Source organism: Limanda limanda, chromosome 12 (genome assembly GCF_963576545.1).
Source record: "Limanda limanda chromosome 12, fLimLim1.1, whole genome shotgun sequence".
In the NCBI taxonomy this organism is placed as follows: Eukaryota; Metazoa; Chordata; class Actinopteri; order Pleuronectiformes; family Pleuronectidae; genus Limanda; species Limanda limanda.
The window spans coordinates 11,914,164-11,941,210 of NC_083647.1; the positions used below are offsets into that span (position 1 = coordinate 11,914,164).

The 27,047-nt window shown below is 41.4% G+C and overlaps 2 protein-coding genes across 4 annotated transcripts; one reads left to right on the forward strand and one right to left on the reverse strand.

The window, feature by feature from the left end:
* Positions 1-45: 45 nt before the first annotated feature.
* On the reverse strand, positions 46-3,591 carry LOC133015221 (KATNB1-like protein 1). Its single transcript, XM_061082371.1, has 10 exons — positions 3,269-3,591; positions 2,405-2,517; positions 2,291-2,328; positions 1,928-2,204; positions 1,729-1,844; positions 1,594-1,644; positions 1,431-1,520; positions 1,198-1,302; positions 608-707; positions 46-487 (listed from the first exon to the last, which is right to left on the reverse strand). Exons 2-10 carry the CDS (start codon positions 2,510-2,512, stop codon positions 455-457), a joined length of 918 nt encoding a protein of 305 aa, XP_060938354.1. The 5' UTR covers positions 2,513-2,517; positions 3,269-3,591; the 3' UTR covers positions 46-454.
* acp7 (acid phosphatase 7, tartrate resistant (putative)) lies at positions 2,924-16,040 on the forward strand. Of its 3 annotated transcripts, none has more exons than XM_061082370.1 (15): positions 2,924-2,985; positions 3,861-3,992; positions 4,176-4,296; positions 5,798-5,998; positions 6,091-6,273; positions 7,431-7,456; positions 8,383-8,480; positions 12,291-12,353; positions 13,218-13,332; positions 13,513-13,626; positions 14,378-14,444; positions 14,865-14,932; positions 15,030-15,101; positions 15,466-15,603; positions 15,703-16,040. In XM_061082370.1, exons 3-15 carry the CDS (start codon positions 4,188-4,190, stop codon positions 15,766-15,768), a joined length of 1,320 nt encoding a protein of 439 aa, XP_060938353.1. In that variant the 5' UTR covers positions 2,924-2,985; positions 3,861-3,992; positions 4,176-4,187; the 3' UTR covers positions 15,769-16,040. The 3 variants fall into 3 exon arrangements, with proteins under 3 accessions (XP_060938353.1, XP_060938350.1, XP_060938351.1); XM_061082367.1 differs by having other exon boundaries at positions 4,181-4,296; XM_061082368.1 differs by lacking the exon at positions 2,924-2,985 and adding an exon at positions 3,027-3,216 and having other exon boundaries at positions 4,181-4,296.
* The last annotated feature ends 11,007 nt before the right edge of the window (positions 16,041-27,047 follow it).

The window sequence follows — 27,047 nt, forward strand, 5'->3', positions numbered from 1 at the left end:
AACAGTGAGTTAAAGTACAATGTGTTCTGTTGCAGAAAGGTTGTGTATTGTTTTTATTCATTAACAGAAACATATTTGTACTTTTTCTTCCAACATCAAAATCATAATAACATCCACAAATTATATCATCAGGGAAATTAAATTAGGTAAACTCAAACAACATATCAATGACACAAATATTGATTCTTACGGTCATCGAACAATCACATTTCTGTGACAGAACTGCAGAATCGGATCATTTAACACCAAAAATGTATATTGCACATCCTCAGTATTTAAACTGTTCAAGTTCCTTTGTAAACTAATAAATACACAAACCTCTACAGACACGGTACAGTACAATCCAAGGGCACAATCCAGGAGCAACTGTTATCTTTTCAGTTAGGTTTTCATTTCAGAATATTTCAGGTCACTGTTACCATAGAAACCTCTGCTATATGGCTCTTTATTGCAGTCAGGTAAGTTGAGACAGGTAAGAATCAATGACCTGGGGGGAAAAGATTACGTAAGTTTTTAAGACACACATGTTTGTACAATTTGTACAGTTTAAGGACACTCACAGTCAACAATGATGATGAAATTCATCATGTATTCATACAGCACTGACCTTTGCCTTTTCTCCTGCAGCACCTGGAACAAATTTCAATGAAGGTTCCTCAAGCCATAACTCCACCAACCGCTGATTAAAGACCTGAAAATTCCTATAACTAAAACAAAAAATAAAAAATGATTACAATGTTTTTTACCACACATTGCGACTTATTCTGAATCTGGGTTTACACCATAGACTATATATAAAGATGGACAATGTGTCTCCTCACACTATCCCTAAATGACAGTAAAATACTGGGATGAAGCTTAAAAATAACACCTGAAAAGGAACACTTGAACTGACATCAGCATGTTCAGAACTACTTCAAATAAACCATCTTTCAGATAAATGTATTCGATGAAGTCCATCTTCCGTCCATTAACATTGAGGAAGTGGGATTTCTGACCCATACTGTAGCCAGCCAGCAGGGGGTGATCCAGACAATTTGGCTTCACTTTTTGGGAGCCATCACGTCGTCCCTCTTTATTTGCAGTCAATGTTTTATAGACTGTGTTATTTTACTGCATCTTAATATTGTTTGTACTTTGACATGACAATTTGTTTTGATAAATGCAGCATTTTTTCACATCTCATAAAAATCTTACTTCTCTAACACAGTTTCAGATGATCCATTGTAGCCACTCGCTCTTAGTTGCTCCCACCATTTTTTCAAAACTGAATGTATCCAGTTCAAACCAACTATAAGATACCTGCAAGCATAAAAGAAAAAAACAATCATTTATTTTCATTTCTGTAATTACTGTCCTGTATGTCCTTCTGCGCTTTATTTATGTTATAGTTCTGTGAAATAAGAGTTTACTTCAGCAGGGATACTCACTCTTCATACGGCTTGGTGAGGACTTCCTTAACTAAAGGAAATAGGTCAACACAACAGCCAATGGTAATCTTCATAGAGTCCTCGTCAATGCTGCGGGGAGATTTCGATTTAAATAAAAGCTGCAAGCAGTTTTCCTCAGGTTCTTGTCAAATACAATGCTTACCTTCTGCTTATCAGTGGGAGAAAATCAACAAACACCCCAGTGTCCTGGATTCTGTACAAAAACAGTAAGGCAACACTTTTGAAAGTTGAACATATCGCGTGACACTTGTTTTAAAGCCAAACACGCACAACGTACCTCAGGAAGTATGTCAATAGCTCTCCAACATTTCTCTGCCACAATGTGAAAGCTACTTTCAGTCTCAGATTTCTTCCAAAGAGCACGTCAGTCATCGCACTGTGATCCTTTGTGAGCTGAAATAAATGATTGGGTTCAGATGTATACTGCATGTTAGCGAACCTCCAAGGATAGAACTATACTGAGCTGAGTGTCTGACCTCAGAAAGTGCAGAGCAGTCTGCCTGCTCATAACCAGTTCTACCAGTCCTGTGGTTATGAGTGACATTCAGTGGGAACTCCAGCGGGTCCATGTCAAATATTTCCTGTCGCACGTCCTGTAGACAGCTCATCTCGTTCTCTTTGTTTGCAGCATCGAAGGTCCTCCCAGACCCGAGCTGCTTCCTCCGAACCACCGTCAGGTGATGGGTCTTCCTCTTGCACGACACCACCCGCTTCACTCTGCCTGGGTTGTTACCAGAGCGACTCACTGAATACCTGTGTGAAGTCAAATGTTCAGTCTGGGCAAAATGAAAACACATAATGCATATGCTATAGTGAGCACAAGGCGAGTACCAATTTACCTCCTTTTGTTGAATTCCTCATTCTTATCATAATCCACCTGTATAGAAAAATTGGTGTTGATATACTATAATAGTATACAAAAATACATTTCTGTTATGAGTAACGCAGCTCACATCTGTGATGTTTCTCCAATGAGGGTAGGTAACTCTGTACTGAGCTGCTTCATGATGGGAGGCATGTTCAAGACCTTGATAGTCTCCGTCCTCACTGTTAGAGTCCATTATATCTAAAGAGAGAAGCACGTTTAAATCAGTTACCTAGAAAAAAACTTGAGTATTATGAAGAAACGAGGCAGACGTTTGCTCTGTTCAAAACAGTTCCAATAAAAGTTCAAACAAAAAACATTACATAACGATGGAAACCTCAAAATCTTTGCACTTTGTCTGAACACAACAATCCCAAAGTTCTGAGGTACCTACACAATGGTGAGTAAGTAATTAATAACAATGCCACTAACCAAGATAAAACTGGAACACACACACACACACACACTTAATAGTATCTCTATTCAAACACACACATACGTTGTATCGCGGGGTTTTAAAAAGATAGAATAACTTTTTCAACATCCAGTCTCACAGGTTCTCCAGGCTGACAAAAACTCAATTTCCCATAACCCCCGTCCGCACTGTTGTTCTCCCACACGATGTCGTAGTCAGGAAGTGCTCTCGGGAACAACCGCTGAGATTTTATTGTGAGTGTTTTTAAATTATTAACGGTACATGAAGTTAACCTGTTCGGCTCAGGAAGGGTTTGTGCTCACGGGGAATATATATCCATGTCTTTAAAGTGTAAGTGTCGTTTAGAGACAAATTAAAAAGCGTCATATTTTTCGTAACAACATAGTTAACGTAGCCACTGTTACGACGGCTAAAAGCGAACCTCTAAAAACAGCTGGTGCTACAACCTCCGGTCTTAGAGACAGGTAATGACAGTGTGTACTTTACAGCTCTTAAACTGAAATACGTTGTACTCACCTTGTTTTTCTTTTAGCTGGATAGACAGATGAATAGATACATAGATAAGTAGATAGATAGATAGACAGGCAGACAGACAGACGGACAGAGAGATAGACAGACTAATAGATAGTTGGATAGACTGGCTCAGCTAACACACTCTTCCAACTGACTCATAATACCGCCCTTCATTGGAGAATAAAGCCTGCTATTCATTCTGCAGCTCGTGTCAGTGCTCCCTCTAGTGGCCGAGCTGCTCCTGGTGCAGACCCCCTCAGTGGAGACAAGAGGTGCTGGAGCAGTCAGCTGAAGTCTCTGGGGTCTCAGGTTTAAAATGCAGCAGATGCTTTTGCTCTCCTGCCCCTGACATTGTCTTTTTTTTTGTTGGTTGTTGTCCTGATCAATGAGGCATATCAGCTGTTTGCCTTGGGACCATTATTGATTCATGGCCTGCGAGCTAATCTCTGTTGTACTTGAGCTCACTTCCACAGCCCTCCCCACCCCCCCACCCCCGAACGCACACCGAACCACAACATCAGCTGCTTTCATTGACACATCATCTCTTTCCGTGCTGTTTCCCGCTGACGCTGCTGGTTTGGGGGGGTTTCTGCAGTTTCATCGTCTAGGTCGGCTGCAGGTTGACTGATGTTGACCTCTCTTCAAAAACCACAACACGACATGTGCGCGTGTGTGTGTCTGTGTGTGACGCTGCCAGGGAGAACTGTGTAAACTCTCACTAAGTCAGGTATGTTGTTGAATGCTTTATAAGACATATTTTATGGATTTACTTTGTGTTATACCACCGGTGCTCTTGGTGTCATGTGATTTTTGGAATAATCGCTTTTTGAAGATCATGTGATTGTGGTGACCAAACAGTTTCATTTTCTGGGAGTGTGTTTCTGCTCTAACCAGCCGTGTCTTTCTGAAGCACAGTGATAGAATGGAGCCTCTCCACGCTGCCTGCGCCTTGTTCAGCCTTGCACCCCTGTTGGTGCTTGGGGTTGTCCCCATTTGGACTCAGCCAGAGCAGGTGCATCTCTCCTATCCAGGTAAGTGTCTTGGCTGTTTCAGCCAGCTTCATGTGTTTTCACTTAGGAATGCTATTTTACTCTGTATGAATACAAGCCAGTAACCGGGTCATATGGATCACAGATTTGCAGATGTTTTGTACATATACCTCAATATTACGAAAAAGCTCAGAGCTCTGGTATTTTTAGTAAGTTGAACTTTGCTGCACTGGAGCTGTGCCACACAAGTTCACTAAATAAATAACAATTCCAAATTCCTTACAGTTATCTTGTTGTTAAAAAGGCAGTGTTTAATACAGCATGAGAATTAATGTCTGACGTCTTTGATGATACTTTTAGGTTTGTTCCCACAGTATGTTCTGCTTTCCTGGTGCATAAAAAAGGGAACTTCTTTCTGTCACATATATTTAATGTTAAAGTGTCGGCTGTCAGTATAGAATCTGCACAAAGTTTTCAAATAATGAGGCTAAAGGATCAGGCTGCTCTGAACACTGACTGCTCCCGGTTCCAGTGCTGTTGGGCTGGTGTAAAAACCATTTCAATTTATCAAGTCAAACACCAGAGCAGAGTGGAGTACCATATTTTACCACTAGGGAGTGAAGTAACACTATGATCAGAAGAACAGCTTACTGACACAACCATTCAACTATGTCGGCTTCAATTCTGAAATGTTTTTCTGTCAGCTCCATCAAATTTCTTTGAGACTAAATCTGCCATATCTCCTCTTATTGTCACTCCGAACAGACACAATTTGCCCAAAGCACATTTCCTGCTCAATTTTTTTCTACTATTTTTCATTCAGTCATCCTCTCTACAGCTCTTCCCCCAAAACAGTCTACTCAGGCTTATGGAGAGATATGAGATGTTTCTATTTCAAAGCAGTTACACTCATTTACTTACTCGTAGCTACTGCAAAAGTGACTAGGTTTTACAGTTTGCTTAAAGGACCCCCACTCCGATAAGAATACTAGGTGGTTCTCACAAACCCAAGAAAGTCGGCTGTGCTAGTACTGTTTGTTTCAGTCAGAGACTCCGCAAAGGGGTTGCATAACATGCAGTTTGAAATATATGATGAGTTTTGTGAACCTGAACCAAGCAATACTACTCCAGAATAAAAATATGCAAATGTGCAAAATATTTCCCCTTTCAACTCTGTAAATAATTTTATTGTAGGTTAAATGCACCTTATAACTACCACATGTATAGCTTGGATTACATGATTTATAGAGTCAATGCCACAGAAATGCTTTTTGTTCTGTCCTTATAAAGGTGAAACATGTGGTAGTCATTTAATGAATTGATGTCTTGATGAATTGAGTACCTGGCCAGTTGTCAGCTTAACTCAGCTGTGTGATGGGTGTATCTTGCCAGCGGCAAGATCAGAAGTGCCACTCTTGTACAAAGTCAGCCCTTTCATAAGCATCTGTTGGCTTTCTATAAATGCAGCACTAAGTGAATCCAGTGTCTCTGTCAGATCAATCTATATATCGCATTTTCAAAAGCTGGAAACTTTTCTTCACAGGAGTGCCAGGCTCCATGTTAGTGACCTGGACCACCTTCAATAAAACAGCAAGCATGGTGGAATACGGCCTTCTGGGGGGCCGGCTCTTTGAGATGAGCGTCAAAGGTAACACTACCCTGTTTGTGGACTCTGGAGAAGAGAAGAGAAAGATGTACATCCACAGAGTCACGCTCACTGACCTCAAGCCTGCTGTTACTTATGGTGGGTAGTGAATTAATAATAATGACTCTCTTTGGGCTGGTGAAACTGTCTCAATAACATTTGAAGATTAAAACCTCTTTATGTTGTTTTAGTTTACCACTGTGGCAGTGATGAGGGCTGGAGTGAGATATTCTCCTTCACTGCTCTCAATGACAGCAGCCATTTCAGTCCCAGGTTCGCTCTGTACGGTGACCTGGGCAACGAGAACCCTCAGTCTCTGGCTCGACTACAGAAGGAGACTCAACTCGGCATGTACGACGCCATTCTGCACATAGGTAAGCTCCACAGTGTTAAATCTACTGCTGCATTTTACACTGTAAAAGCTGTTAAAGAGTAATTATCAGCCCAAGAAATTATGCAGGACTCGCACATGCGTTGCGTTAAAAATTTTGCTGGCACAATCTTCATTAACACCATAGGCATTTACACTTTCCTACTCGGGACACGCATCATAGCTGTTTTTTATGTGAACATACCATGCTAGCTGTTATTTGTGATGCTAAAAGGAAATACACAGGAAATAAATTCAACAACCAGGTTCGCCAGCTACATCTGCCTCCTCCCTACAGGCTCATTTTGACTGCTGATGTCAGACAGGTCTCATATTTACATTAAGATGACGCCTGTGCTCTTTCATAGAGTTGAGCAGAACCACAATGCAGCTCAGCAACACATGATGTCACCACATTCAAAGTGAACGAGCACCCTTCTACACTGAAATCTCCAGCGTGTACATGTGTGTGCTGCGCTAGTCACCAGATTGTATAAACAAAAGTCAAATCAAGTAAACTAGCTGGTATCCAACAAAAATATCTGTTGAAGGTAGCATTGTAATCATCATAACCTAATCCCTAATTCTGCAATTTTTGCTTTAGAACAATATGTGTGATGACGCACATGTCGCTTGATTTCTTTATTATGTTGTCTAAATCTAAAGCAAAGGATTATTTTGACCTTTTAGTTGAAAAAAGCTTAATCCCATTCTTGCTGAGTATTAGATGAGAAGATGGAAGCCACAGTCATGTCTGTGTACGAAATCCGATGCTAGGAGCCAGCATATAATTTGTTTAGCTTAGTAGCTTGGAAACTGTTAGGAAAAAAGTTTGCCTACTAGCACCTCTTATGCTCAGTAATTAATTAGTTCTAACAGCATAGGCAGATCCAGACTAGCTGTTTCCAGTCTTAATGCTTTGCTAATCTAACCGTCTGCTGGCCCATGTTAACCATAAAGGTGCTTCTCATCTTACGCTATGAAAAAAATTAGCACATTTCTCAAAATGTTCCTTTAAGTCTGAGTATTTAAAAAAAACTGAAACTAATTGGGGCAGTTTTGAAGATGTATAGTGTTGTTAAACTTTAAAGTGGTGGTAAAGAGTAAAAATCACTTCAAAACAAACATATTCTAATATATCTTTCTTTGTTTCTTTTTCAGGGGACTTTGCCTATGATATGCATGAGGTATTTTGCCCCTTCTTTTTTCCTAATATCATAAACTGTGTTGATACCTGAGCTCAGTTAAAATTACTGACAACAAATCTCTTTCATGAATATCTTATACTCGTAAAGCTGCTCTTTTCTCCCACTAACTCCGCAGTGACAGACATGATAACTACTTTACCTTTCCCCGCCGCCCCCTTCCCAAGACTCACCGATGTTTATTATCAGTGCATATAAAGGCACTCGGCTGTGGTGGAGACACACAGCTTATGATTAGCACTAACGTGAAAATCCTTAAGCCTGTGGTGAAAGATGAGAGTTCGGCTAATGTCACCCAAGTATTTCATGAATAAAGAAAATGTGCCATTCAAAAACCCCTGAACTTTGGTCCAAAATCACATATTTGCTCATTTGAAAACCTCCCAGCTGTCATCTGTGATATTTAGCAGACATAACCTTGTCTCGGATGATGATATTATTTTTTTATGAAATGAGTTCCTGCATTATTAATGCCTTTCTTTTAATATGGAGAGAAAGCTAAATGCAATCATCCGACTCAAGACTCAATTAATTGTGTTTTCAGCTTGTATGTGTGAGTACATCCTGCACTTTCACTAATATTATAAATAGAAAAACAGAGAGAGGGAACTTTGTCTGAAAGGTCATTAATGGCTGGTAAATGCCATCACCACAGCCATGAACCGCAGTCTGTATTTAAAAGCTGTGTAGCCAGAATGAGGATATCTAAGACAAAGAAAAATCTCTTTTGGTTTCACTGAGGTTTTGAATGGTTGACTGATGAAAACATTCCTTCATTACTTTGGAAAATAGAATAAATTCTTCAAAAACATTGGGCTGAATATCAGTAAATGTAGAAAAATAAAACATTGTTGTGAAGCAGGAAAATCTTCTGCGTCATGTATATCGACTGAGTGTTATTTTCCCAGGACAACGGCAGGATCGGGGATGAGTTCATGAGGCAGATCCAGTCCATTGCAGCCTACGTGCCCTACATGACCTGTCCAGGCAACCATGAATCTACATAGTAGGTGGAACTCGTCTCTTGACTCATTCTAACATTTTGAGTGTAACTCAGACTCACACGTGCAGTACAGAGATCGTTACTGGATACGTGGTCTGTGAGTCCACATGTTCTCTGACTGTGTTTTGTCTGTTGTCTGCTTATTGTCGGCCAATGTTTTTCTTTTCTTTAAAAATGTGCATGTGCAAAATCCCCCCAAAACGTTATGGTCTGCCACAGTTTTTCCGCTATAGGAAACACTATGGTCATTCGAACAGATGGGAGCTATTTTGGTCAGTGAAGCCTGGAGCAGTGTCAGGAACCACCAACATCTAAACAAGGCGATGCTCTCCAAAACTAACATTTATCTGAGTGGGAATCATCAGCTCGCTATCTGTTTGTGGATTCCCATAGACGGGATGTGGTGGTGGGACGTGTCTCCATTTAGACTCATCATAACTGAATGTGGTGTTGTAAGTCTGAGAAAAAAAGAGACACGACAGTGAGCGGAGAACATTGCATAACAAACATAACCCTAACCCTAACCTCACTGTGTGGAAACAAATCAGAGACAATAAGTTCATTTTTGATCATCAATAAGTTCTTAATTTGATAATGAACCAAAAGTCACAATGAGCTCATATTAGAAAAAATGTATGTAGACTGAAACTTCTTTGGATGGCCATGGCATACAACCACAGGGGAGTTAACCAATAATAGACAGATAATCAATGTTGAAAATAATAATTTGTCTAAAGAAATCATATTCGTCCTTAGTCCAACTTTACATAGTATCGTACATAGATATTACAACATATTCCTATTAAGTCTTCTCCTTATTAGTTTGATATTATGACCGTATAACGTGCTTTATTATTATGCCGGTTATCTGAGTGAATCTGAGAGTATTTGTAGTGATGTCTATGAATGGTACACTTGTATGCTACCTTTCCCTTTCAGAGCTATAGTGTCATATATCACAGTCTGTTGATAGTCAGATCTTTTCAATAAGTACCGAGGTAAATCAGAAATTGAGTTTCATGGTATTTGGAAGCCTCTCAGCAGCCTTCATATGCTTTTTATACTGAGGATCAGCAGCTCATATGTGTTAAATTCCAAGTACGGCTCCTGGAGTTGGTTGTGTGTTTTTCAAGGTGTCTGATCCTGTACCATAATATTTACTCACCACGGCTGTACAGAGTCAGCCTGCTCCTGGCCTTGCCATGTGCAATGTGACTACTGCCTGGTCTTTATTATGGAGCCACTAACAGTAGTCTCTTTTTCTTGGCGCTGCATCCTGACATAAGAAACTGATAATCAAGAAGCTGCTCACTACATTACATAACCTAGAAATCCAGCCCCCTCTCCTATACATAAATGTGTGTTTTGTTCCGCGGTGTTGTTACGAATCCAAATATTCCCAGCTGCTGGCCCTGTGCATTTCTTCCTCACTCTATGTTGTGCTCCCTCCCACTAAACTTCTCTGTTCCTCTCTCTTTCCAACCTCAAAACCTAACGGGTAAAAGGCAATTTAAAACTGTGCTGACCGCAAAAGTTTTCAGTCAGCATTCCAACAGGATGAGAACAGCTCGTCCACAGAAGATGCTAAGGCCCCAATCAAGACTGTCTTCCTTTAGCACAATGTATGGTTCATCAGGGTCTCCGGGGGGAACTGGGACATCGCCGTCACCGTTTGAAACAGCGTCTTGTGATGGGAGTTAGCGATATGCTTCCCTGACGACTGTAACCGGCTCCCTCTAATTTCTCCGACTGCCTGGATTAAGCTCATCAGATGATGAGAGGGAAGATTTGACGAGGAGGGAAAATCACGTAGGGTCAGTTTAAGAGTCAGGTTTTTCGCATTGATTTTGACGTCCGCCGGATTTCTATCTCAATTTTATTTAAGTGGAAAATCAAACACGTGGAAACGGGTTGCAGAACGTGAGTCACGTGTTACACTGGACTTTCACGGGGCAGATTAATGACACTAATATAAGCTTATCATATTTGTTCTCAATCAGATTTTCCACAGATGAGCCGCATAACAAAATACTTTAAAAGCTGTGGTTGACTTCATTTTTACCAGCTCATCCTTTCCCTTAGGGCATGCCCGGTGATATCACTGTGTTTGGATTCCGAGATAATATTATTCCACTAAAAGAATAAACTGTTTATTTTTAAAACGTCTTTCACAGACGTATCAAAATTGTTGCCTGTTCCCTTCCCAGCCACAAGATGGAAGTATAAACCCATTTGTGAGTTTTCCTGGTTCAGCATCACAACTGAGAACTTAGCACCTTAATTGATTTTCACAGGAGCTCATCACAGGGGCTCTATTTGAACTTGTTTGCTTAGGATTTAACAAGTCCAGATAATTGATTGTTGTTGATGTTTTGACATTTGTTTCAAACATTTTTCCTTAAAATCAGGAATTAAATGGACATTTTGAAGGTTTAGCTACATGTTGATGATTTATATCTTTGACTGGTCACAGCTCCTAAATTGACCTTTGCCGGGTTATCATAATGGTTTTTTAAAGCTAACTTCTGGTCTCATTAGACTCAGACTTTTCACAAGATTGCTGTGATCCTCCTTTTGTGTCCCCGTTCCTGCCTTTGACCTCTAACCCTGCTGCTATCTAGTTACCCCTAACCCAACACTACTCAATTGGGCGATCTGGCCCACCCTGACCCGGCTGCTGCCATGAATACGGCCCCCTTTTCTCTGGTCTTTCTTCTCTCTTACGTAAGATAACAAAACAATCATTCAAATCACCTCGATGAGTTAATAGCCCGTTGAAAAGACTGGCTCCTGCTTTCATGCTGAAATTAAAAACCTTGAAAAGAGACTGGCAGATTGGCGTCGGGGGGACGTTTCCATCAAAGACATTTTCCATGTTTGCATGGTGCTCCCATTGTAATATTTGTGTGGATGATGCTGCTCTCTTGTTTTCCCAGAGTTTTTGAAGTGTGTTAATGTCTGGTGCAGTATAAAAAGTCTAGAAAAGAGTGGTGGTGATTGTGGCGGCAGTGATACATACAGTAAGTGTAGTGGCAGATTGATCACTGTAAGCACACTGCTATATCGGGGTTCAAGTAGGAACCACCGTGACTTGATGCTAAAACCGCTGTGGAAATGCTTTAAGCTGGGATTCCTCTGATGACGGCTACATCTAAAATTAAAGACTTTTAACAAGATGTCACGGTTTAAAGAAGGGTATAGTTAGAGGCCCGTTTTCTAGATTGACAGGTGTAGTACACGTAGTCACTGTGGCGACTGCTTGCTCATCCATCGCCGCTCCACCCTGGCTTCCCCTGCGTCGCCCCAAATTTTGATGATCTGGCTCCAAAAAGTGACCATGATTCTAAGCTTGAAAACATCCCCTTTAAAAACTTAAGGGTGATGTCAGAGTACGTGCATGTTTTTCTACAGCCTTTAATTTAGCGGGGCAACCATCGAAGGCCCAGCTATAGCACAGCCTATGGTTTCTCAGAATGTCTAAGAATGGCTGGAAGCAGATGTCACCACCACTTGATGGTCATCTTTATCCGATGATATACCATCCTGCGTTTTCTGCCGAGTTGAAGCGAAAAGGGAATATGGAGGAAAAACACAGTGATTTAAAGAACTACAGTCTCATTGTACAGCAAAGCTTGGAATTATCTACAATGAGTTCTGAATGCATCATAGCTTTTTTCATCTCTGGTGGACGCACCACAAAGATAAAAGAGCAGCAGTTTGCGGCGTTAATTGCTGTTTGTTGTATATTCAAAGAATTTAGATTATATGATCAGCCCACCTAATTACGTTTCTCACGATCTGGTTTCTTCACAGCAACTTCTCCAACTACAGGAATCGCTTCAGTATGCCGGGCCAGTCCGAGAGCCTGTGGTACAGGTAAGAGGACAGAAGATGATATAAGAGTGAGAATGATGGGCTTTGATTGGCTCGTTGAAAGAATCAGAAACAGTTGTGGTCATTAGAAGACGATTTCACATAAAGAGCGGATGGTTGCTGCACGCTCAAAGCTTGGAAGGAGAAATCACTTATCTTCCAACAGAGGTCCTGTGTCAAGCATCTTTGGAAAGTGTGCCAATCCTCCTCTGTTTCAGCAAGCATTAATGTGCAGCCAAGCGAAAGGGGAGTCAGAGGATAGCAGCGCTCCCTTCATTCAGTTTAGTTAGCCTCTCCTTTCTCTGGAACTTGGGAGCGATACAGAGGAGGTATACAAGTGACTGTGTGACTCATTGCCCACTTCAGATCAACTTCTCTGACAGTAAGATAGTACCAGGCCAGCTGCCCACTCCTCAGTCCCTGGGCCCTGATGCAAGTTGGCCATTCGCTTATGTTCATTGCTGTGAACAAAAGGAGGCAAATGTAGACAACATGTGTACACAACAAAATAAACAGCAGATGCCTTTCAGTTAAAGGGTTTGTAACTTCTTCCTTCACGTACCTATCGCCATTGATTTAAAAAGTCCACTGGAAGAAAAGAAAAAAGATGATATCTGTGGCCCTCCCAGGACAGTGCTAAATTCAACCAATAATATCCTGGCTCAGCGGTCGGTTGCATATTTTCAAAGTGTAGCCCCTTGCTAGCTTTTCCAGGATTACCAACCCAAGCCTTAAGGCTCTATCTCTTCTCATATCAAGGTATAAGTGAACCCTTCTGTAGGTGGGAATGATTGACTCCTCTGTTTGCCAGTGACACGGTCTGAGGGTTGAAGTGGCAGCTCTGTGACAAACAATGTGTGTCCGCAGCTGGAACCTGGGGTCAGCGCACATCGTCTCCCTCTCCACTGAGGTTTATTTCTACCCGGAGTTTGGCCCGGAGCTCCTCTTCAAGCAGTATGAGTGGCTTAAGAAAGACCTGGAGGTTAATAACCACACCTTTAACATACTGATGACAGCTCTGCTTTGTTCCCACACTTGCTCTCTGTCTCTCTCCAGCTTCAAATTCTGATGTCTCATTCTCATCATAAATCTACTGATACGTTTTTCTTTCTTAAATAATGGTATCTCTGTGATCTATCTCACTTCCTCCCTCCTGATGTAGGAGGCCAACAAACCCGAAAACAGAGCAGCACGTCCATGGATCATCACCATGGGACACCGACCCATGTACTGTTCTGATGATGACCAGGACGACTGCACCAACTTTGACTCCCATGTAAGCTCAAACCACAGAATCCCATCTATTCATTCATATGTTTCCCCTGGCCTACACAGTAATCATTCTTATGAAGATGGAAACGACACAGATCAGCCACAGCATTAAAACAGATGAGTGGTTTTAAGGTTGTGGCTGATCGGTGTAGGTCTATAGAAACCGTACAGTCTCACTGAGTGAATGAGGATGGAGCCTCTCATATTTCTGCAAGGTCTAAAGTGTAAAAATTCCTGATGGCAGACATTTTATTAGCATAATTATTACTATTTTGGTAATAGGACTCTACCTGACATGGCTATATTTAATTTGGACAAGCAACATAATTAAATTATTGTCTTAAAGCATTATATAAAGTGCCCATAAAGGACTCATTGTTTCCTGTGTTATATAAAGAACAGCATGGCTTCGTTGTGGAAGCATTTATTCTCTTACATAAACGCATTTGTAAGCTTTATTTCCTGCCTGACACTTATATCGCTCCTGGTAGCAGACGTGTCGCACATGTTGCACGGCAGCCAGTCCGCATCACAACCCATGAGCACGTGGAGTACGGTTTGCTGTAATAATCGCTGTAATTTGGACCAAATATTTTCCAGTTAGAATAACTCCTCTCAGCGCTTGGCAGTGTTTGGAGAGAGGCTGGCATTGGTGCAATGGGCTTCTACCAGGTAGCGTTTCAGGTGGCAGGTAGAGTTTCTGACATCAGTGCCAATTCTTGCCAGTGTTATTATTCCTCTCTGCTCTGTCTCAGGTCCGACTGGGACTGAACGACACCAAACCGCCAGCCCCCGGTCTAGAGGATCTATTTTACCGCTATGGTATGTTCCCTATTCGACAACCAGCTGTGTTCTGCTAATGGGCGCTTTAAGATCACAAATTTGCACACTCAGACAGACTAATGTCCCAACAGTTGCAGAGAGTTGAGCAATCCAAAAATCATTTATTAAAAAAGCAGACCTTTGGTCTGGCTGATCTCCCACCAGCCGATTCCCACATGTTTTTCTTGTCTTACATTACTCAAACTTTTGTTTGTTGCATTTAATTATTTAAATTGCTGTGGAACTTTTGAATGTTTTGTTTGATCTGATCCAAAGCATTTGTTGTTTGCGGAGAATTCTGAATTGAAATGGGCAGAGGATCTGAGAATCAATAGATAACAGAGCAGTAGGATGTGCATGATTCAGTTGTTGTGGTAGTTGTTTTTTACAGAAGTTTGCTGACAATCATGTCTTTCACAGGAGTGGATCTGGAGCTGTGGGCTCATGAGCACACATATGAGAGGCTTTGGCCTGTCTATGGAGACAAGGTCAGCTTTTACATTAACTTATTCACAGCACTTTACATGTCTGTATGATTCGTCTTTTGGCTCAGAGAGAGAGACGTCCTCTTCTTTTATTCTTTAGGTGTTCAATGGCAGCAAAGAGCAGCCCTATGTGAATCCAAAAGCTCCGGTACACATCATCACAGGCTCGGCTGTAAGTACTTTCACATCAATGCATCACTGTTAATACCTCTCCACCAGGATCGGTGCATGAATTGACCGCAATATCAACAAAAACAATGTTATGTATAGTACCCAGTCCCGTCTGTGTGGCAGCTGGTCTGCCACAGAAGTTTAGCTCCAGCTGTTTCTTTGGTAAAGTGTTTTCTTATGTGGTAGCGAGCAGCACAGGGCATGCTTTGTCATGCAGCCGCAGAGGGATTAGTCATATTGAAACGCAGCCAGACTCACGCCGAGGCACAGCCTTAGCTGTAAATGTCGCACAGGTCTCGTGGACAAGGAAGTCACAAGGTTCATCAGTAACAGACTCGGTTTTATCGCTGTCCGATCCTCTGCAGGGGTGCAGAGAGAAGACCGACCTCTTCAATCCAAACCCCAAAGAGTGGAGCGCATTCCGCAGCACCGACTATGGCTACACCCGCATGCAAGTGGTGAACACTACCCATGTTTACGTGGAGCAGGTCTCCGATGACCAGGTGGGCACACTTAGAGGACAAGTCTTACAAGCAACACAAATAGAAGAGACAAAAAACATTTTAACCACAAGTAATAACAAAACCTTTTCTGTCTTCCAGTATGGTAAAGTGATTGACAGCATATGGGTGGTGAAGGAAAAGCACGGCTTCTCTGCCTGGTTCTGAAGACCCACATCCTCAAAATGAAGTGTTCTGCTCAGGAAATGAACTGAAAAATGCACCTTCTTTTATGCTGCTCGTCTCAACACTTATGCAGTGATTGTCAAAATCATCTTTCTTCATGAATCTTTTCATTTCAGACACTTTCCAATCTGTTTCATAATATTTTATAATACCGTATCCAATGATCAACAACTGTGAATGTATATAATTAACTGTTGTCTGCTCTTCAACAATTGCTTTTACATTTTAATAAATCCTGATTTCTTTTTAACTAAGCATGTCTCGATTTGATCACTGCAACTTCACTTTTATTTGGTTTCAATGTCGGTCCCTTCCTCGTTGCATGAATTATCCCCTGACAACAGACGTAGACTCGCTGCAGCATACGTCTGGCATACACCAGGTCTCATTCCCTTCAGGAAATACACTTAGACAGATCAGGTCTCGCCTGGATCACTCTATAAAGATGACAGATCCTCTCTTGGCTTTTCATATCAGGATATTGGAACTTGGTTTCATTGGCCATCTGTGTGGCCGTCGGGAGACAAAAAGACACATGGAAGCTTAGACGCATAAACGGACGTCATGTCAGGGATGCTTTGTGGCTTTGGCCCAGAGGAGTGTGGCTCATACCTTGACTCTCACCACTATGGGTGGTATTAATCCCCATTAACAACATGCTGCCTCTGATGAATAATGGCCGGCATGGATCTGCATGCGTCTGTGTTTTAAGTTGTCAAGCTGTCTTTCAGTGCCAAAGTGTAATCATCCCTCTGCATATTTTCATTCACACAACATGGTCTACATATACAAAATCAGTCATTTATTGATAACCCACACATGAGTTAACATACGGGACGTATTCGTCAGACGTTTTGATCCAAAGCAAAGGTGTAAAAAGGAGACTCTGTTAAACCCTGCGTTCAGCCCCCGAAAACAACCCAAAGACACAAATGTAGCAGATTTTACATGTCAACATGTGTCACAACATGTTAGCAGCAATGTGCTCAGAGCCCTGAAGTAGTCAGGCGTCAGTAGCACGTCAGTAAATCCTCGGAGTTGTTGCACTCCTCTCTGATTTCGACGCCCCTGCAGCGCAGCGGTTTCTGGCAGGAGAAACCGACGCATGCATATAGTGGTCACACACCTCACACTCACATGCTCTTGGTGTTTCTACCCACTGCTAACTTCCACTCACATACACACAGCCTCATGATTGCGAAAGTAGCTTTGCAGAGAAGGCCCTGGCACCACTGAGTTCCTGACCGCCTATCTTCTCCCGCTGTACTCTGTGTATTGTTGTCTCTCACTTTGAGAGAAGCGGAGCAGCCTGCACAGACCAGACAGGAGCTGCAGAGGAGAGCATGTGCTGCCAGACTGAGCCTCGACTGTTGCTTTCTGTTTCCAACTGCCACATTTATAGTCCTTTAAAAGGTGTTTGTTTTTCAGTTCGTCATCTAATGTATGATGCAAAAATGAATGGATGGAAAGCCCTTGTCTTAAATAATGAGCAAGTCGAGTGGCGTGCACGTTCTTTATCTCTTAAGTTCTTGCGATTTCCTGAAAAGTTTGAAAAAAAACATTGATCCCAATCCAGGAAAAAAAGAGCGAGGAGAAAATAATGTCACATCGTATCGCATGCCTGTTGGTGAAATATAATGTGCTTACTACCGCCTCTGATAGAGGCACAGCAGGTTGTGGTGTTGTGGGTAAAAGCCGTTGTTGACAGAAAGTGATTCTTGCGTTTTAACAAGGCAATAGCTTTTTTAGCATTTCTTTATCTTCTTTATGTTTGAAAATTTCAATCATTCAAGTCCGATTCGTTGAATTTTTCGACCAATGTCACGTTGAGTAATCACCTCTTCACATTTCCTGTCATGAAACGGCTTGATAACAACTGTTAGAAAGACTCAACTTCTCTCTTTGATACCTCTTGCACACCGATGCTCCTGCTAGCCAGACTTACCACATTGACTGAACTTTGCCCTGAGTGTAACATTGGAATTTATCTCCACTTAAAGACCTAGTAAAACAGAAACTGCTGTTTGGTCAGACTACTGAATATCCCGAGTCCTCGACATGACCACACAGCCTTTCCACTTTAGTTAATTTCTTTGCAGCAGGCTAATTTCTAATGACACATCAACAGCTTTTTATCCGTTCCTAATCTTGTGGCTCAGTCAAGCCTGTAGTCTCTTTCTCTTCACCAAACAGCCGTGGGACTTCTCTTAAGTCACTTCCCCTAATCTCTGCGGTTTACCATCATTATTTATCTATTTTCCAAAGTTTGAGACGCTCAATAACGCAGAGACTAGAGGGCATCTGTGGTCTATCCCTCCACGGCTGAGGGAGCGGGCCTTTGATCAGAGGGTTATACCGTGGAGACTGGGGACATGTGTAGTGAACTCAAGTACCTCAGATGCTGGATCTCAGGGATATTTCATCAATCCAGAAGCTCAGCGTTCTTCCAGAACCAAAAGCGTTGCTACTGGCAGCCTCAGACCACCCCCGCGAAAAAAGTGCCGTCTGTACAGGAACATCACTGCACATTCTAACCATAATTCCACTCACAACATCAACACCACAACGGATTAAAGAGCTTCAGAGTGTGGCATCAACAGGAACATTGTGCACTGAGAACACGCTATGCCACAGTAATTCTGAGGTAAAAGTTATTTTGACACAGGGTTTTTGTAAAAAAGAATGCGAAGGAAACATATTTTCTCCATACGAAAAAGGTAAATTGAAACAGATCCGACCAGCCGCCTGGGTCAAAATAACATAAACTGATAAAACACCACATGGAGGCCAACAGCATGAATCCTCTCTCCTCACAGCACTACGGGTGTGAATCACGTCAGTATAGCAAGGAGACATGTCTGCTTTCAAAACGTGCAAAGATTGTTTACATTGAACACGTGTACTATAGGTTGTGACAGTAAGTAGGAGTCAACATTGTAGATCCTGGTTAAGGATTGAGTTACCAACGGTGAGGGTCTGTTAACTGAATCCTACAGTAAGCCTGCCCTGTTGACATAAGCTTCAGCTAACGGAAAGTAATGATTCCCAACCACTGCAGGACTTGCAAAGATTGTAGAATATTTCAACTTATTTGTCAATTGGCTGTTACAATTGGATTTTATATCCACACTGAGTCAGCAAACATTTGATCACTAGGATTTTGTGATTTAAAGTATGATGTCTAAAAAGTTAGTAGTGAACTCACAAGTGAACAAATAGTTAAAATACATTGAATAAATGGACGATTGCTTAAAAAGTCAAATGACTGAATGATTCAACTTCACCTCAATGGTAGCCAACTGCTATAGATTGTAAATAAAGATGGACCACATGACAGCTCCCCAAAATTGAAGCCAACACATCTTCATTGCCCCCGGGTGGATGGTTGCTTTAAATTCCCCACCTCCTCCATGTTAGCAAATTGGACACGCAATGTCCTTTATTTTCCCCCAAAGAGATTTTTATGTTATTTGAGGTACTTTTGCCATCACACTGATGTTTATCCAAATGCTTATTTTTCCGGTGACATTGGTTTTAATAAGTTATTTGATGTGATCCACTTTTGTATTATCAGTATTGGTGTAAAACAACATCCAGTTCAAAATGAATTCAGATTCTACACCTGGATCATCAGAGTTATTGTTGATGAAGTGGCACCTGATAGAGCTATGGGGGTACCTCACAGAGAGGAAAGGGAAACACTGGTGAACAGGATAAGTCTGTATAGAACTACTCAACCATCACTCATTACATATGGAAACATTTCCATTAAATTCTGACCACAAGCACAAAAACGGGAACCTTCAAATTGAAGCTTGCAAGTTTCAGTGGCACATATGAGCCAACCATCCAGATGAGAAATGCAGCAATTTATCAGGAAGACATTAGGTTAACTACTCTAATTTAGCAAAAAAACTCTTGTTACTGGAGGGCTCATCATCATCATCCTGCAATTTAACAGTGAAAAGACCCGGGGCCCAATCTCGATCTTCCATGAAGAGCTTCAGGAGACACAGGTCATGTTGTTCTGCAAACAGACGAGGCCAACCTGACACTCCTCTCAGTCTGCAGGAAGCACAATCTTGGTGCCAGGGGGCAGAGATTCCACTCATTTACTTTGAGGGCTAACACTTGTCAGGTTCTTGAGAGCTGTAACAGGGTAGTGCTACCACATCAACTGCTGTTGGCAGGCATAGCTGTTGGTTAGAAAAGTGCCAAGCATAGTTCGGTCAAGTGAAATGATATAAGTTGGATCAGTAGACAACATGATGTCAAATCTTTTGCCATCGATTGACTGAGAAGAAAAACTTGCTTGCATTTTAAATATTACCTTTTTGTCCATGTAAATTTGCAGGATTAATCCCCTGCATTAGCGTCAGTCAGTTTTGTGTTCATACCAAACCTGTTGTGTTTTGTTATTGATACCATGGTTGTAGACAAACCCTAACCATATCCTGGACTTGAGGATTCAACCCATTTAACTCCCTGCACATGCAGTTTGGGCTCCGTCATGCCTCCTTGCTCAAGACAAATTGCACGGCAGAGCTGTTTTCTGTCTCGGGCCTGGCACTGATGACCAAATGCTCTCACAGAACGCATTCTTTTACGAACAAAACCAGGCTCATTGAAGCCTATCTTGTCTTAAATATTGTACCTGCAAGGAAGTCTCTTTGGGCTCCAAATATCACCTTTCATTGTTGGAATTTTTGTCATCAATGTATTGTTTTTGTCGACGTTCAGATCCTCAATTTTTTTTTTATGAGGTAAATACCTCACCTTTATTGTCTTGAGTACAACTACAACTCACGCCTTCAGCTCTTGAGATCTGAGCTGTAGCAAAGGAAAGGTCAGCGGGAAGTCCAGAGATTTATAGGAATGGGAACACAAGATCCTTTAAAACTCTTCTTTTAAAACCATTTAGATTGGAATGAGGTGATTAACAAACGTAATGGATTTTGCACTCGAAACTCTCAACTCTTACCATCTGAGCCTGTTTATTCTCAAGCTCCCTTGCACGTGTAGTGCCATACTTCACACTCCTCACGTTGGGAAACAAACAGTGGGGAGCTAACCACAAGGCCTTTTGAGCATTTTAAACACATGCCAGCTGCTGCTATTTCACATGGCAATCACACAGTAGTGAGCAATCCTAACAGTGCCCAGAGGAAATCGTATCGCTCTGTAAGAGTGTCATGACAAGGGCTTAACCTCACATTAGCCAAAAGAATTTATTTCAACACCTAATTCTCCATGGGGGGTTGATAGAGGATCTTTAGGAACTTCAGTGGTATCCACAAAGCCACTGGCAGGACAGCTGGCAGTGATGGATCTTTTAGCACTCAGCAAAAATACAGCCATGTCATGGAACGCAGCCAAAACTTGTTTCTTCCTTATCTGACAAACAGGGATGGGCAAAAATACATCAAAATGTATTTTGATACAAAATAACCCTAAAATAAATGTATCAAATTAAAATACAAAAAACTGGTGCCAGAAAATGTAACAAAATGTACAATACATGTATTTTGTATTTAAAATATAGGAAATACTTTTTCTGGATTTTCGGTTTTCTCACAATTTGGTATAGCAGAGCATTTTCTTCCACAAAAAGGATGAACAGTCACAGAATGTCAGTGTAACTAAGCAAAGCTATTAAAAGACAACAAGTTGATTGATTATGTTTATATATATATATATATATGTATATTTATTAATGGGACTTAACAGCCCATAAACTTTGGCTTTGTATCAACAAGAAAATATTCATCACATATAAATAGCATCACACTAGCATCGAGATCAACGCGAGGGTACCCAGTAGGAGCATGGAGACTTCCCTGCGGTGTAGCCGGCTCAAGGTAAGTGGCGGTGGCACGGTGCGATCTGGGGGGTGTCCGAGGCAGTGACGTTAGCTGATCCCAGCCGCTATGTCATTGCATCAGCAGATCCGCCGCTGCCTCGGACACCCCTGGATCGCACCGTGTCACTGCCGCTTCCCCCCTCGCTTTTGTCGCATGTTAACTCGCCTGAAGACTGAACAAGTGAACTGTTTTTTGATTCGTGGAGACAGTATTTTGAGTATTTTAAATACAAAATTACTCCACTCTAAAGTATTTTGTTACAAATTACGTTAGAGTTTTTATCGGCCCTATCAAATACAAAATACTCAAAGTATTTCTATTACTTGTATTTCAAATACAAGTAATAGAAATACTGCCCATCTCTGCTGACAAACAGGTTTCCTAACCTCAGGTTTATGGGAAGGCCTCCCCTAGTATGGAGGGCAGAAAACTAAGATGGTCTTAAAGGCCCCGTTCAGACCTGGTATCAACATCCATCCCAAGTGATCTGATCAGAAGTGGAAGCTCTCAATTCGTCAGTTCACACTCATTATCAGACATGTCTTCAGGGGAATGTCCAAACAATAAGGTGCAGAATTTGGAGTTTGCGTTTCACATACGAACAACGCAGTACGAGATTATCTGGTCAAATGCGTTCATAGATAGCGTTCAGGGAAAAGCATGCAGGAGGCAGAAAGTAACATCCAACTTCTGCTGCAGAATTGTGTACAGCACTTCAACGTTACCATCAATGTACTTCTTGAATCTCCATGGTTTCCTGACTTGTCATCTTCGTCTATGTCTTCTTCGTGTATGCTACCAGTTTTTAATCCTAAAAAAACTGGTAGCATACCAAAATAACCAATTATTTTGATTTGCGTCCATGTCAACAAAGGGACCACTCGCTTCCAGTGAATCTTCTGGATTATCTCTTGCTGTATTCTTACATAGGCTCCTTCGAACATTATCCAGAGTTTTTACTAAGGGGCTTTCAGGAGAAACTCCAGCGAATGTCCGCCGTTACTCACGCGGACATTTGCGTTCTTACATACAACCCCCCTGGATAATTCAGGACAGGAGTTCAGGGAATGTCTAAAAGCAGGTAGTGTCTCGCATGCTTTCACACCTGTACTTAGAGCTGATTGTAATCGGATCACTAAGGACGGATGTTAAATCCAGGTCTGAACGGGGTGAAACACTCAAAAGTGCCCTATGTGACCGGTGGTTCTGGCTGAAAAGGGGTCAGGAATGTATGTGTGTTGAGTTTGGGTGGAGGATTGTCTGTAATTGTGCAAGAGGTCAAATAAAAAAGAGGGTAGTGAGAGAGTAACATTGAAATATGTCTGTCTACAAAGCCACATTTCAGGCTGTAAAGGTAATCATCTTTGGGAGACGGTTTCTAGTGTTGTTCTGAAAGAATGTGACCGTACTTAGACTGTCCTACTGACGTTAAGGTGGTTTTCAGTGTTTGTAAAGAGCTCAGCGATAAAAAATGTGTAGCTCGCCGATGTAGCCTTGAAAAAAACAACTTCTCTCCTCCATTCACATCATGGACTACAAAATATTCAGGGAATCTGTCCAGCAGCAGCAGACGGTTTTGTCATCAGTGAACATTGATGTCCTTGGCCTGATGACATGCTACAGTTAGACTCAGACAGATAGGTATGTCCCCTGTCTGGACCAGAGAAGATACCATATGTCTCTGTATCTGGTCCATATGGATCAGTCTGATTCAGACCAAATTAAACTTGCCATAATTCAGTTGAAATGTAACCAGAGAGCAAGGTGTTGTTCTTTGACACAACAATTGGTGCAGAAATGCTTTTCCCATTAGTTACAGTGAATTCATTAGGCTGAGATTGAAACATTTGAACAACTTTGGATGGACTGCCATCAATTTCCGGATGGACATTCATGGTCCTCAGGAGATGAAGCCTATTGACTTTGCACAGTCCCTGACTTGTCTTCTAGCACTGCCAACAGGCTGATATGTTGTATGGGAAACATGGTGAATACTACATCTGCCAAACGTCAGCATTGTAGCATGATCACTGTTAGCACTTTAGCATTTAGCTCAGTCCCTGGTCAACATAAAAGTAGCCCCTCACAAAGGGGGTGATAACAGACACAGGTGGAGGCAGGTTTTGTACCATCGCAAGTAGCATGGAAGCAAAGAAAAACACAAGTCGGAGTGTTTTTTCTACCTTGGAATAAGTATGTTTGACTAGCCATTAAATGGACCGAGGCATGAATTTGAGCAGAGAAAAGAAAATTGGTTTTGTGTGGCCACTGGCCACCAGAGGAACTTGTTTAAACAGAGCCAGACTGAAAGACTTAATGACCATGCTGACAGCAGTCATACGAGATGTCTGGTGAGGCTGGTGTTCTGTGGCTGCACAGAGAAAAGGAGGGATGTTGTGGTCACCACCTCTTTATGTAAGCTCCGGAGAAAAGACGCGCATAGGAGTCCTTTTAAAATCAGACTTCAATATTTGTTCTCCCACAAAACCTAAACCAACATGAGTATGGGATACACAGTCCGGTGGCAGACTGCTTTGTTTTTCCTGCCACCTCAAACGTGTTCTGCCGTCTGCTCCAATGTCATCTCAATTAGACATGAGAATGCGGACAAAGAACAGCTCAGACTTAAAGGTAGGTTTGTGTTTTCGAAAGGTATAGTGGTGAGTTTGGTTTGCATATCCTTAATATAATCATACCCATTTAAAAAATAAAATTCTGCTGATTCAATTGAATCCCCAAAACCCATGAGCTATTTACACGTGCTGAACACATGCTAACCAGCAGGGAATGTGCGTATGTCGAGAAAACAAGATGGTGCAGTTACAGAGAAGCAATGGATGGATGTTTTTTCAAGTGTCTCAAGAACTGATAGACCTATCTATTTTTTTTAATTAATAGATTACATTTACATGCACGAAATATTCAGTTCTTGGCCCTTATTTGAAAAAGACTGAAAATTAATATTTTACATGCAGATATGCAGACACCAATAACCTAAAATGTGATCTCTATCTCAGTCTTGCAAAGTGTCGTCTGTTTGGAATCAGAAATACAGAGTATTTACAGAGTCCTATAATGAATTCACAATAAACGCCACATTGGGAATACACAAATGGAATATGGTGTTAAGATGACGTTTTAAAATAAGTAAATAGTAAATGACTGTTAAAATTAAGATATATGTACAGAGCAACACTTTTCTAACTGAGTTGATATTTCAGGACTTAATCACAGCCTCCAAACGAGACTTAATAATAGACATTGTACTTCATAAATTATGACCTGGGCTCTTTAGGGTAATTGTTATCTGCAGCTCCTTCATTCTTCGGAAACCCTGCTGAAGAGACCACACACACTGCATACACAAACAAACTCTTCAGGTCAATGGGCCTCTTTATATGATGAGTCAGAGGCCTGGTCTGCTGCTATGTGCTGATCTGTAACTTCATCCAAGCAGAAGCGGAGACAAGTATCCACTTATAAAGCCTGAAGATACAGTACTCATCATCTGCACTGGTCCATTCAGACAGAGGCGCTGAGAGAAGTTACAAAACCAAATGTTATAGATTTTTCTGTTTCTATTCAGGCTAAATGTGACCTGAGAGAGATATATAGAAAACTTGTGTGTAAATGAACACGATAAACAAAAGTATGCTTTTTGCCAAAATCCTAAATTGATGAATATGACAGTTAAATAACATATAAATAGCTACAGAAAATGTTGAAACAACTAAAATGGTGATGGTGCCCAAAACATTTGTAACAGACACTAATGAAATCTTCCTGCACACATAATTAAGGGACTTAATAAAACAGTTAAACCTGTAAATTGTAAACACAACTAACTTATTTCATGCCACATTTGACAATAGTCAACAGTTTTTATCTGACAATTGTGTTGCCTCTGGAGTCAACATTAATAAGACAGGGGTAAGCATGAGTGTGCAGAATATAGAGGTAAGTTTCTGTTAGTGATTTAAGACTTCCTAGTCTGCATAACTGTGGCTATCGTCCACGTTCCAGCTCATAAGTGAACAAGATTAAATATTTCGCAAAGGGATGTTGGCTGTTCTTCCTGCTGTGGTTAATGCAATTGCCTTCAAACGAGAATCACAAAGGTTATTCTGATGAAACCGTTTCCCTGAACTTTTGGAAATGTGTTTCACTTTATCTCAAAAGGTCAAATAGTGTTTTTTTCCCAGTCTAAACCAGGTTGATCTGTGCCTCGGTGAGACTGTCTTCATATGAGAAGTTTTATACCATGAAGCCTGTCTTTGCTTTGGGGCGTCTGGTCATTGTGAGGACAGAAACCGGTCGATTCTTCAGCTGCATTTTAGGAAACAGAGATATATCATGTCGGGTGCACATGATGGATCTGACGTGAGAAGAGCAGAGAGCCCACAGCTACACTGGAGCACACTGTATATCCTAAAAAGACGACTTACCCCAGCCCATAGACAGTGAAGAAAGACTCAAACAGTATCAGCAGCTCATCTTTGTAATCAAAACAGTTTCTGACATCCTATCAGGGAATAATTTTAGGATTTGATTTCGAACCAATCTGAAGTTGCCTATGGGTTTAGCATTAAGTTGAGATATTCCACTTGTGTCTGGTTTAGTAATTCCTTTCTTCCTCGCTGTGTCCACATAGTCTGTCTCTATATGTAAACTGTCACAGACTGAGCTAGATTTAGCTCTTTTCCCCTGAATACACTTTTCTTTATATCCATATATTGAAAAGGTATAACTTATAAAAAGTCCTTACCAAACTAAGGCAACACACATTTATCTTTTCAATTATTATGACATTTACATCCAGCTTATTAACCACATTTAAATTCACTGGATCTGGATTTTTATATGGATCTGAACCAGATTGTACACATTTAACCACATCTCCCCTCCCCGTGATGCAGGAGGAATCTGGTACAGTCCAATAAGAAAACATTATACCAATGCTGGTCTGATACAGCAGGGACTTCTCTAACTGACCTGCGGGGGAACTCCGGCTGTAACGCCTGTGAACTGGTTACTGAAAGAAATTTGATATAACTTCATGACAAATTAAATAACTCAATTTGAACAAGATTGAGCAAGATTTTTCCATTTTAAAAGATAATCAATCAGAAAAGGATCGATTTGACGTGTGTCTGTGTACATGTAAATTTGCATATTAGGCTTTTGACTCACTCAACGAGTGAGTGGGCCCGTCAGCACAAGCTCCTGTCAGACATACACATGTGACCTAGACTCCGTCATTCCCACAACTGTGACGGATCGAGGCACCAGTCCCACGACCCTGCCGAGCAGTGTGATTCACTCTTTTGTGATGCATGACTCAAAACCGACTTCCCTGCCTCCACATGTCCTCTTCTCACCCCCAACATCCTCTGTTGAATC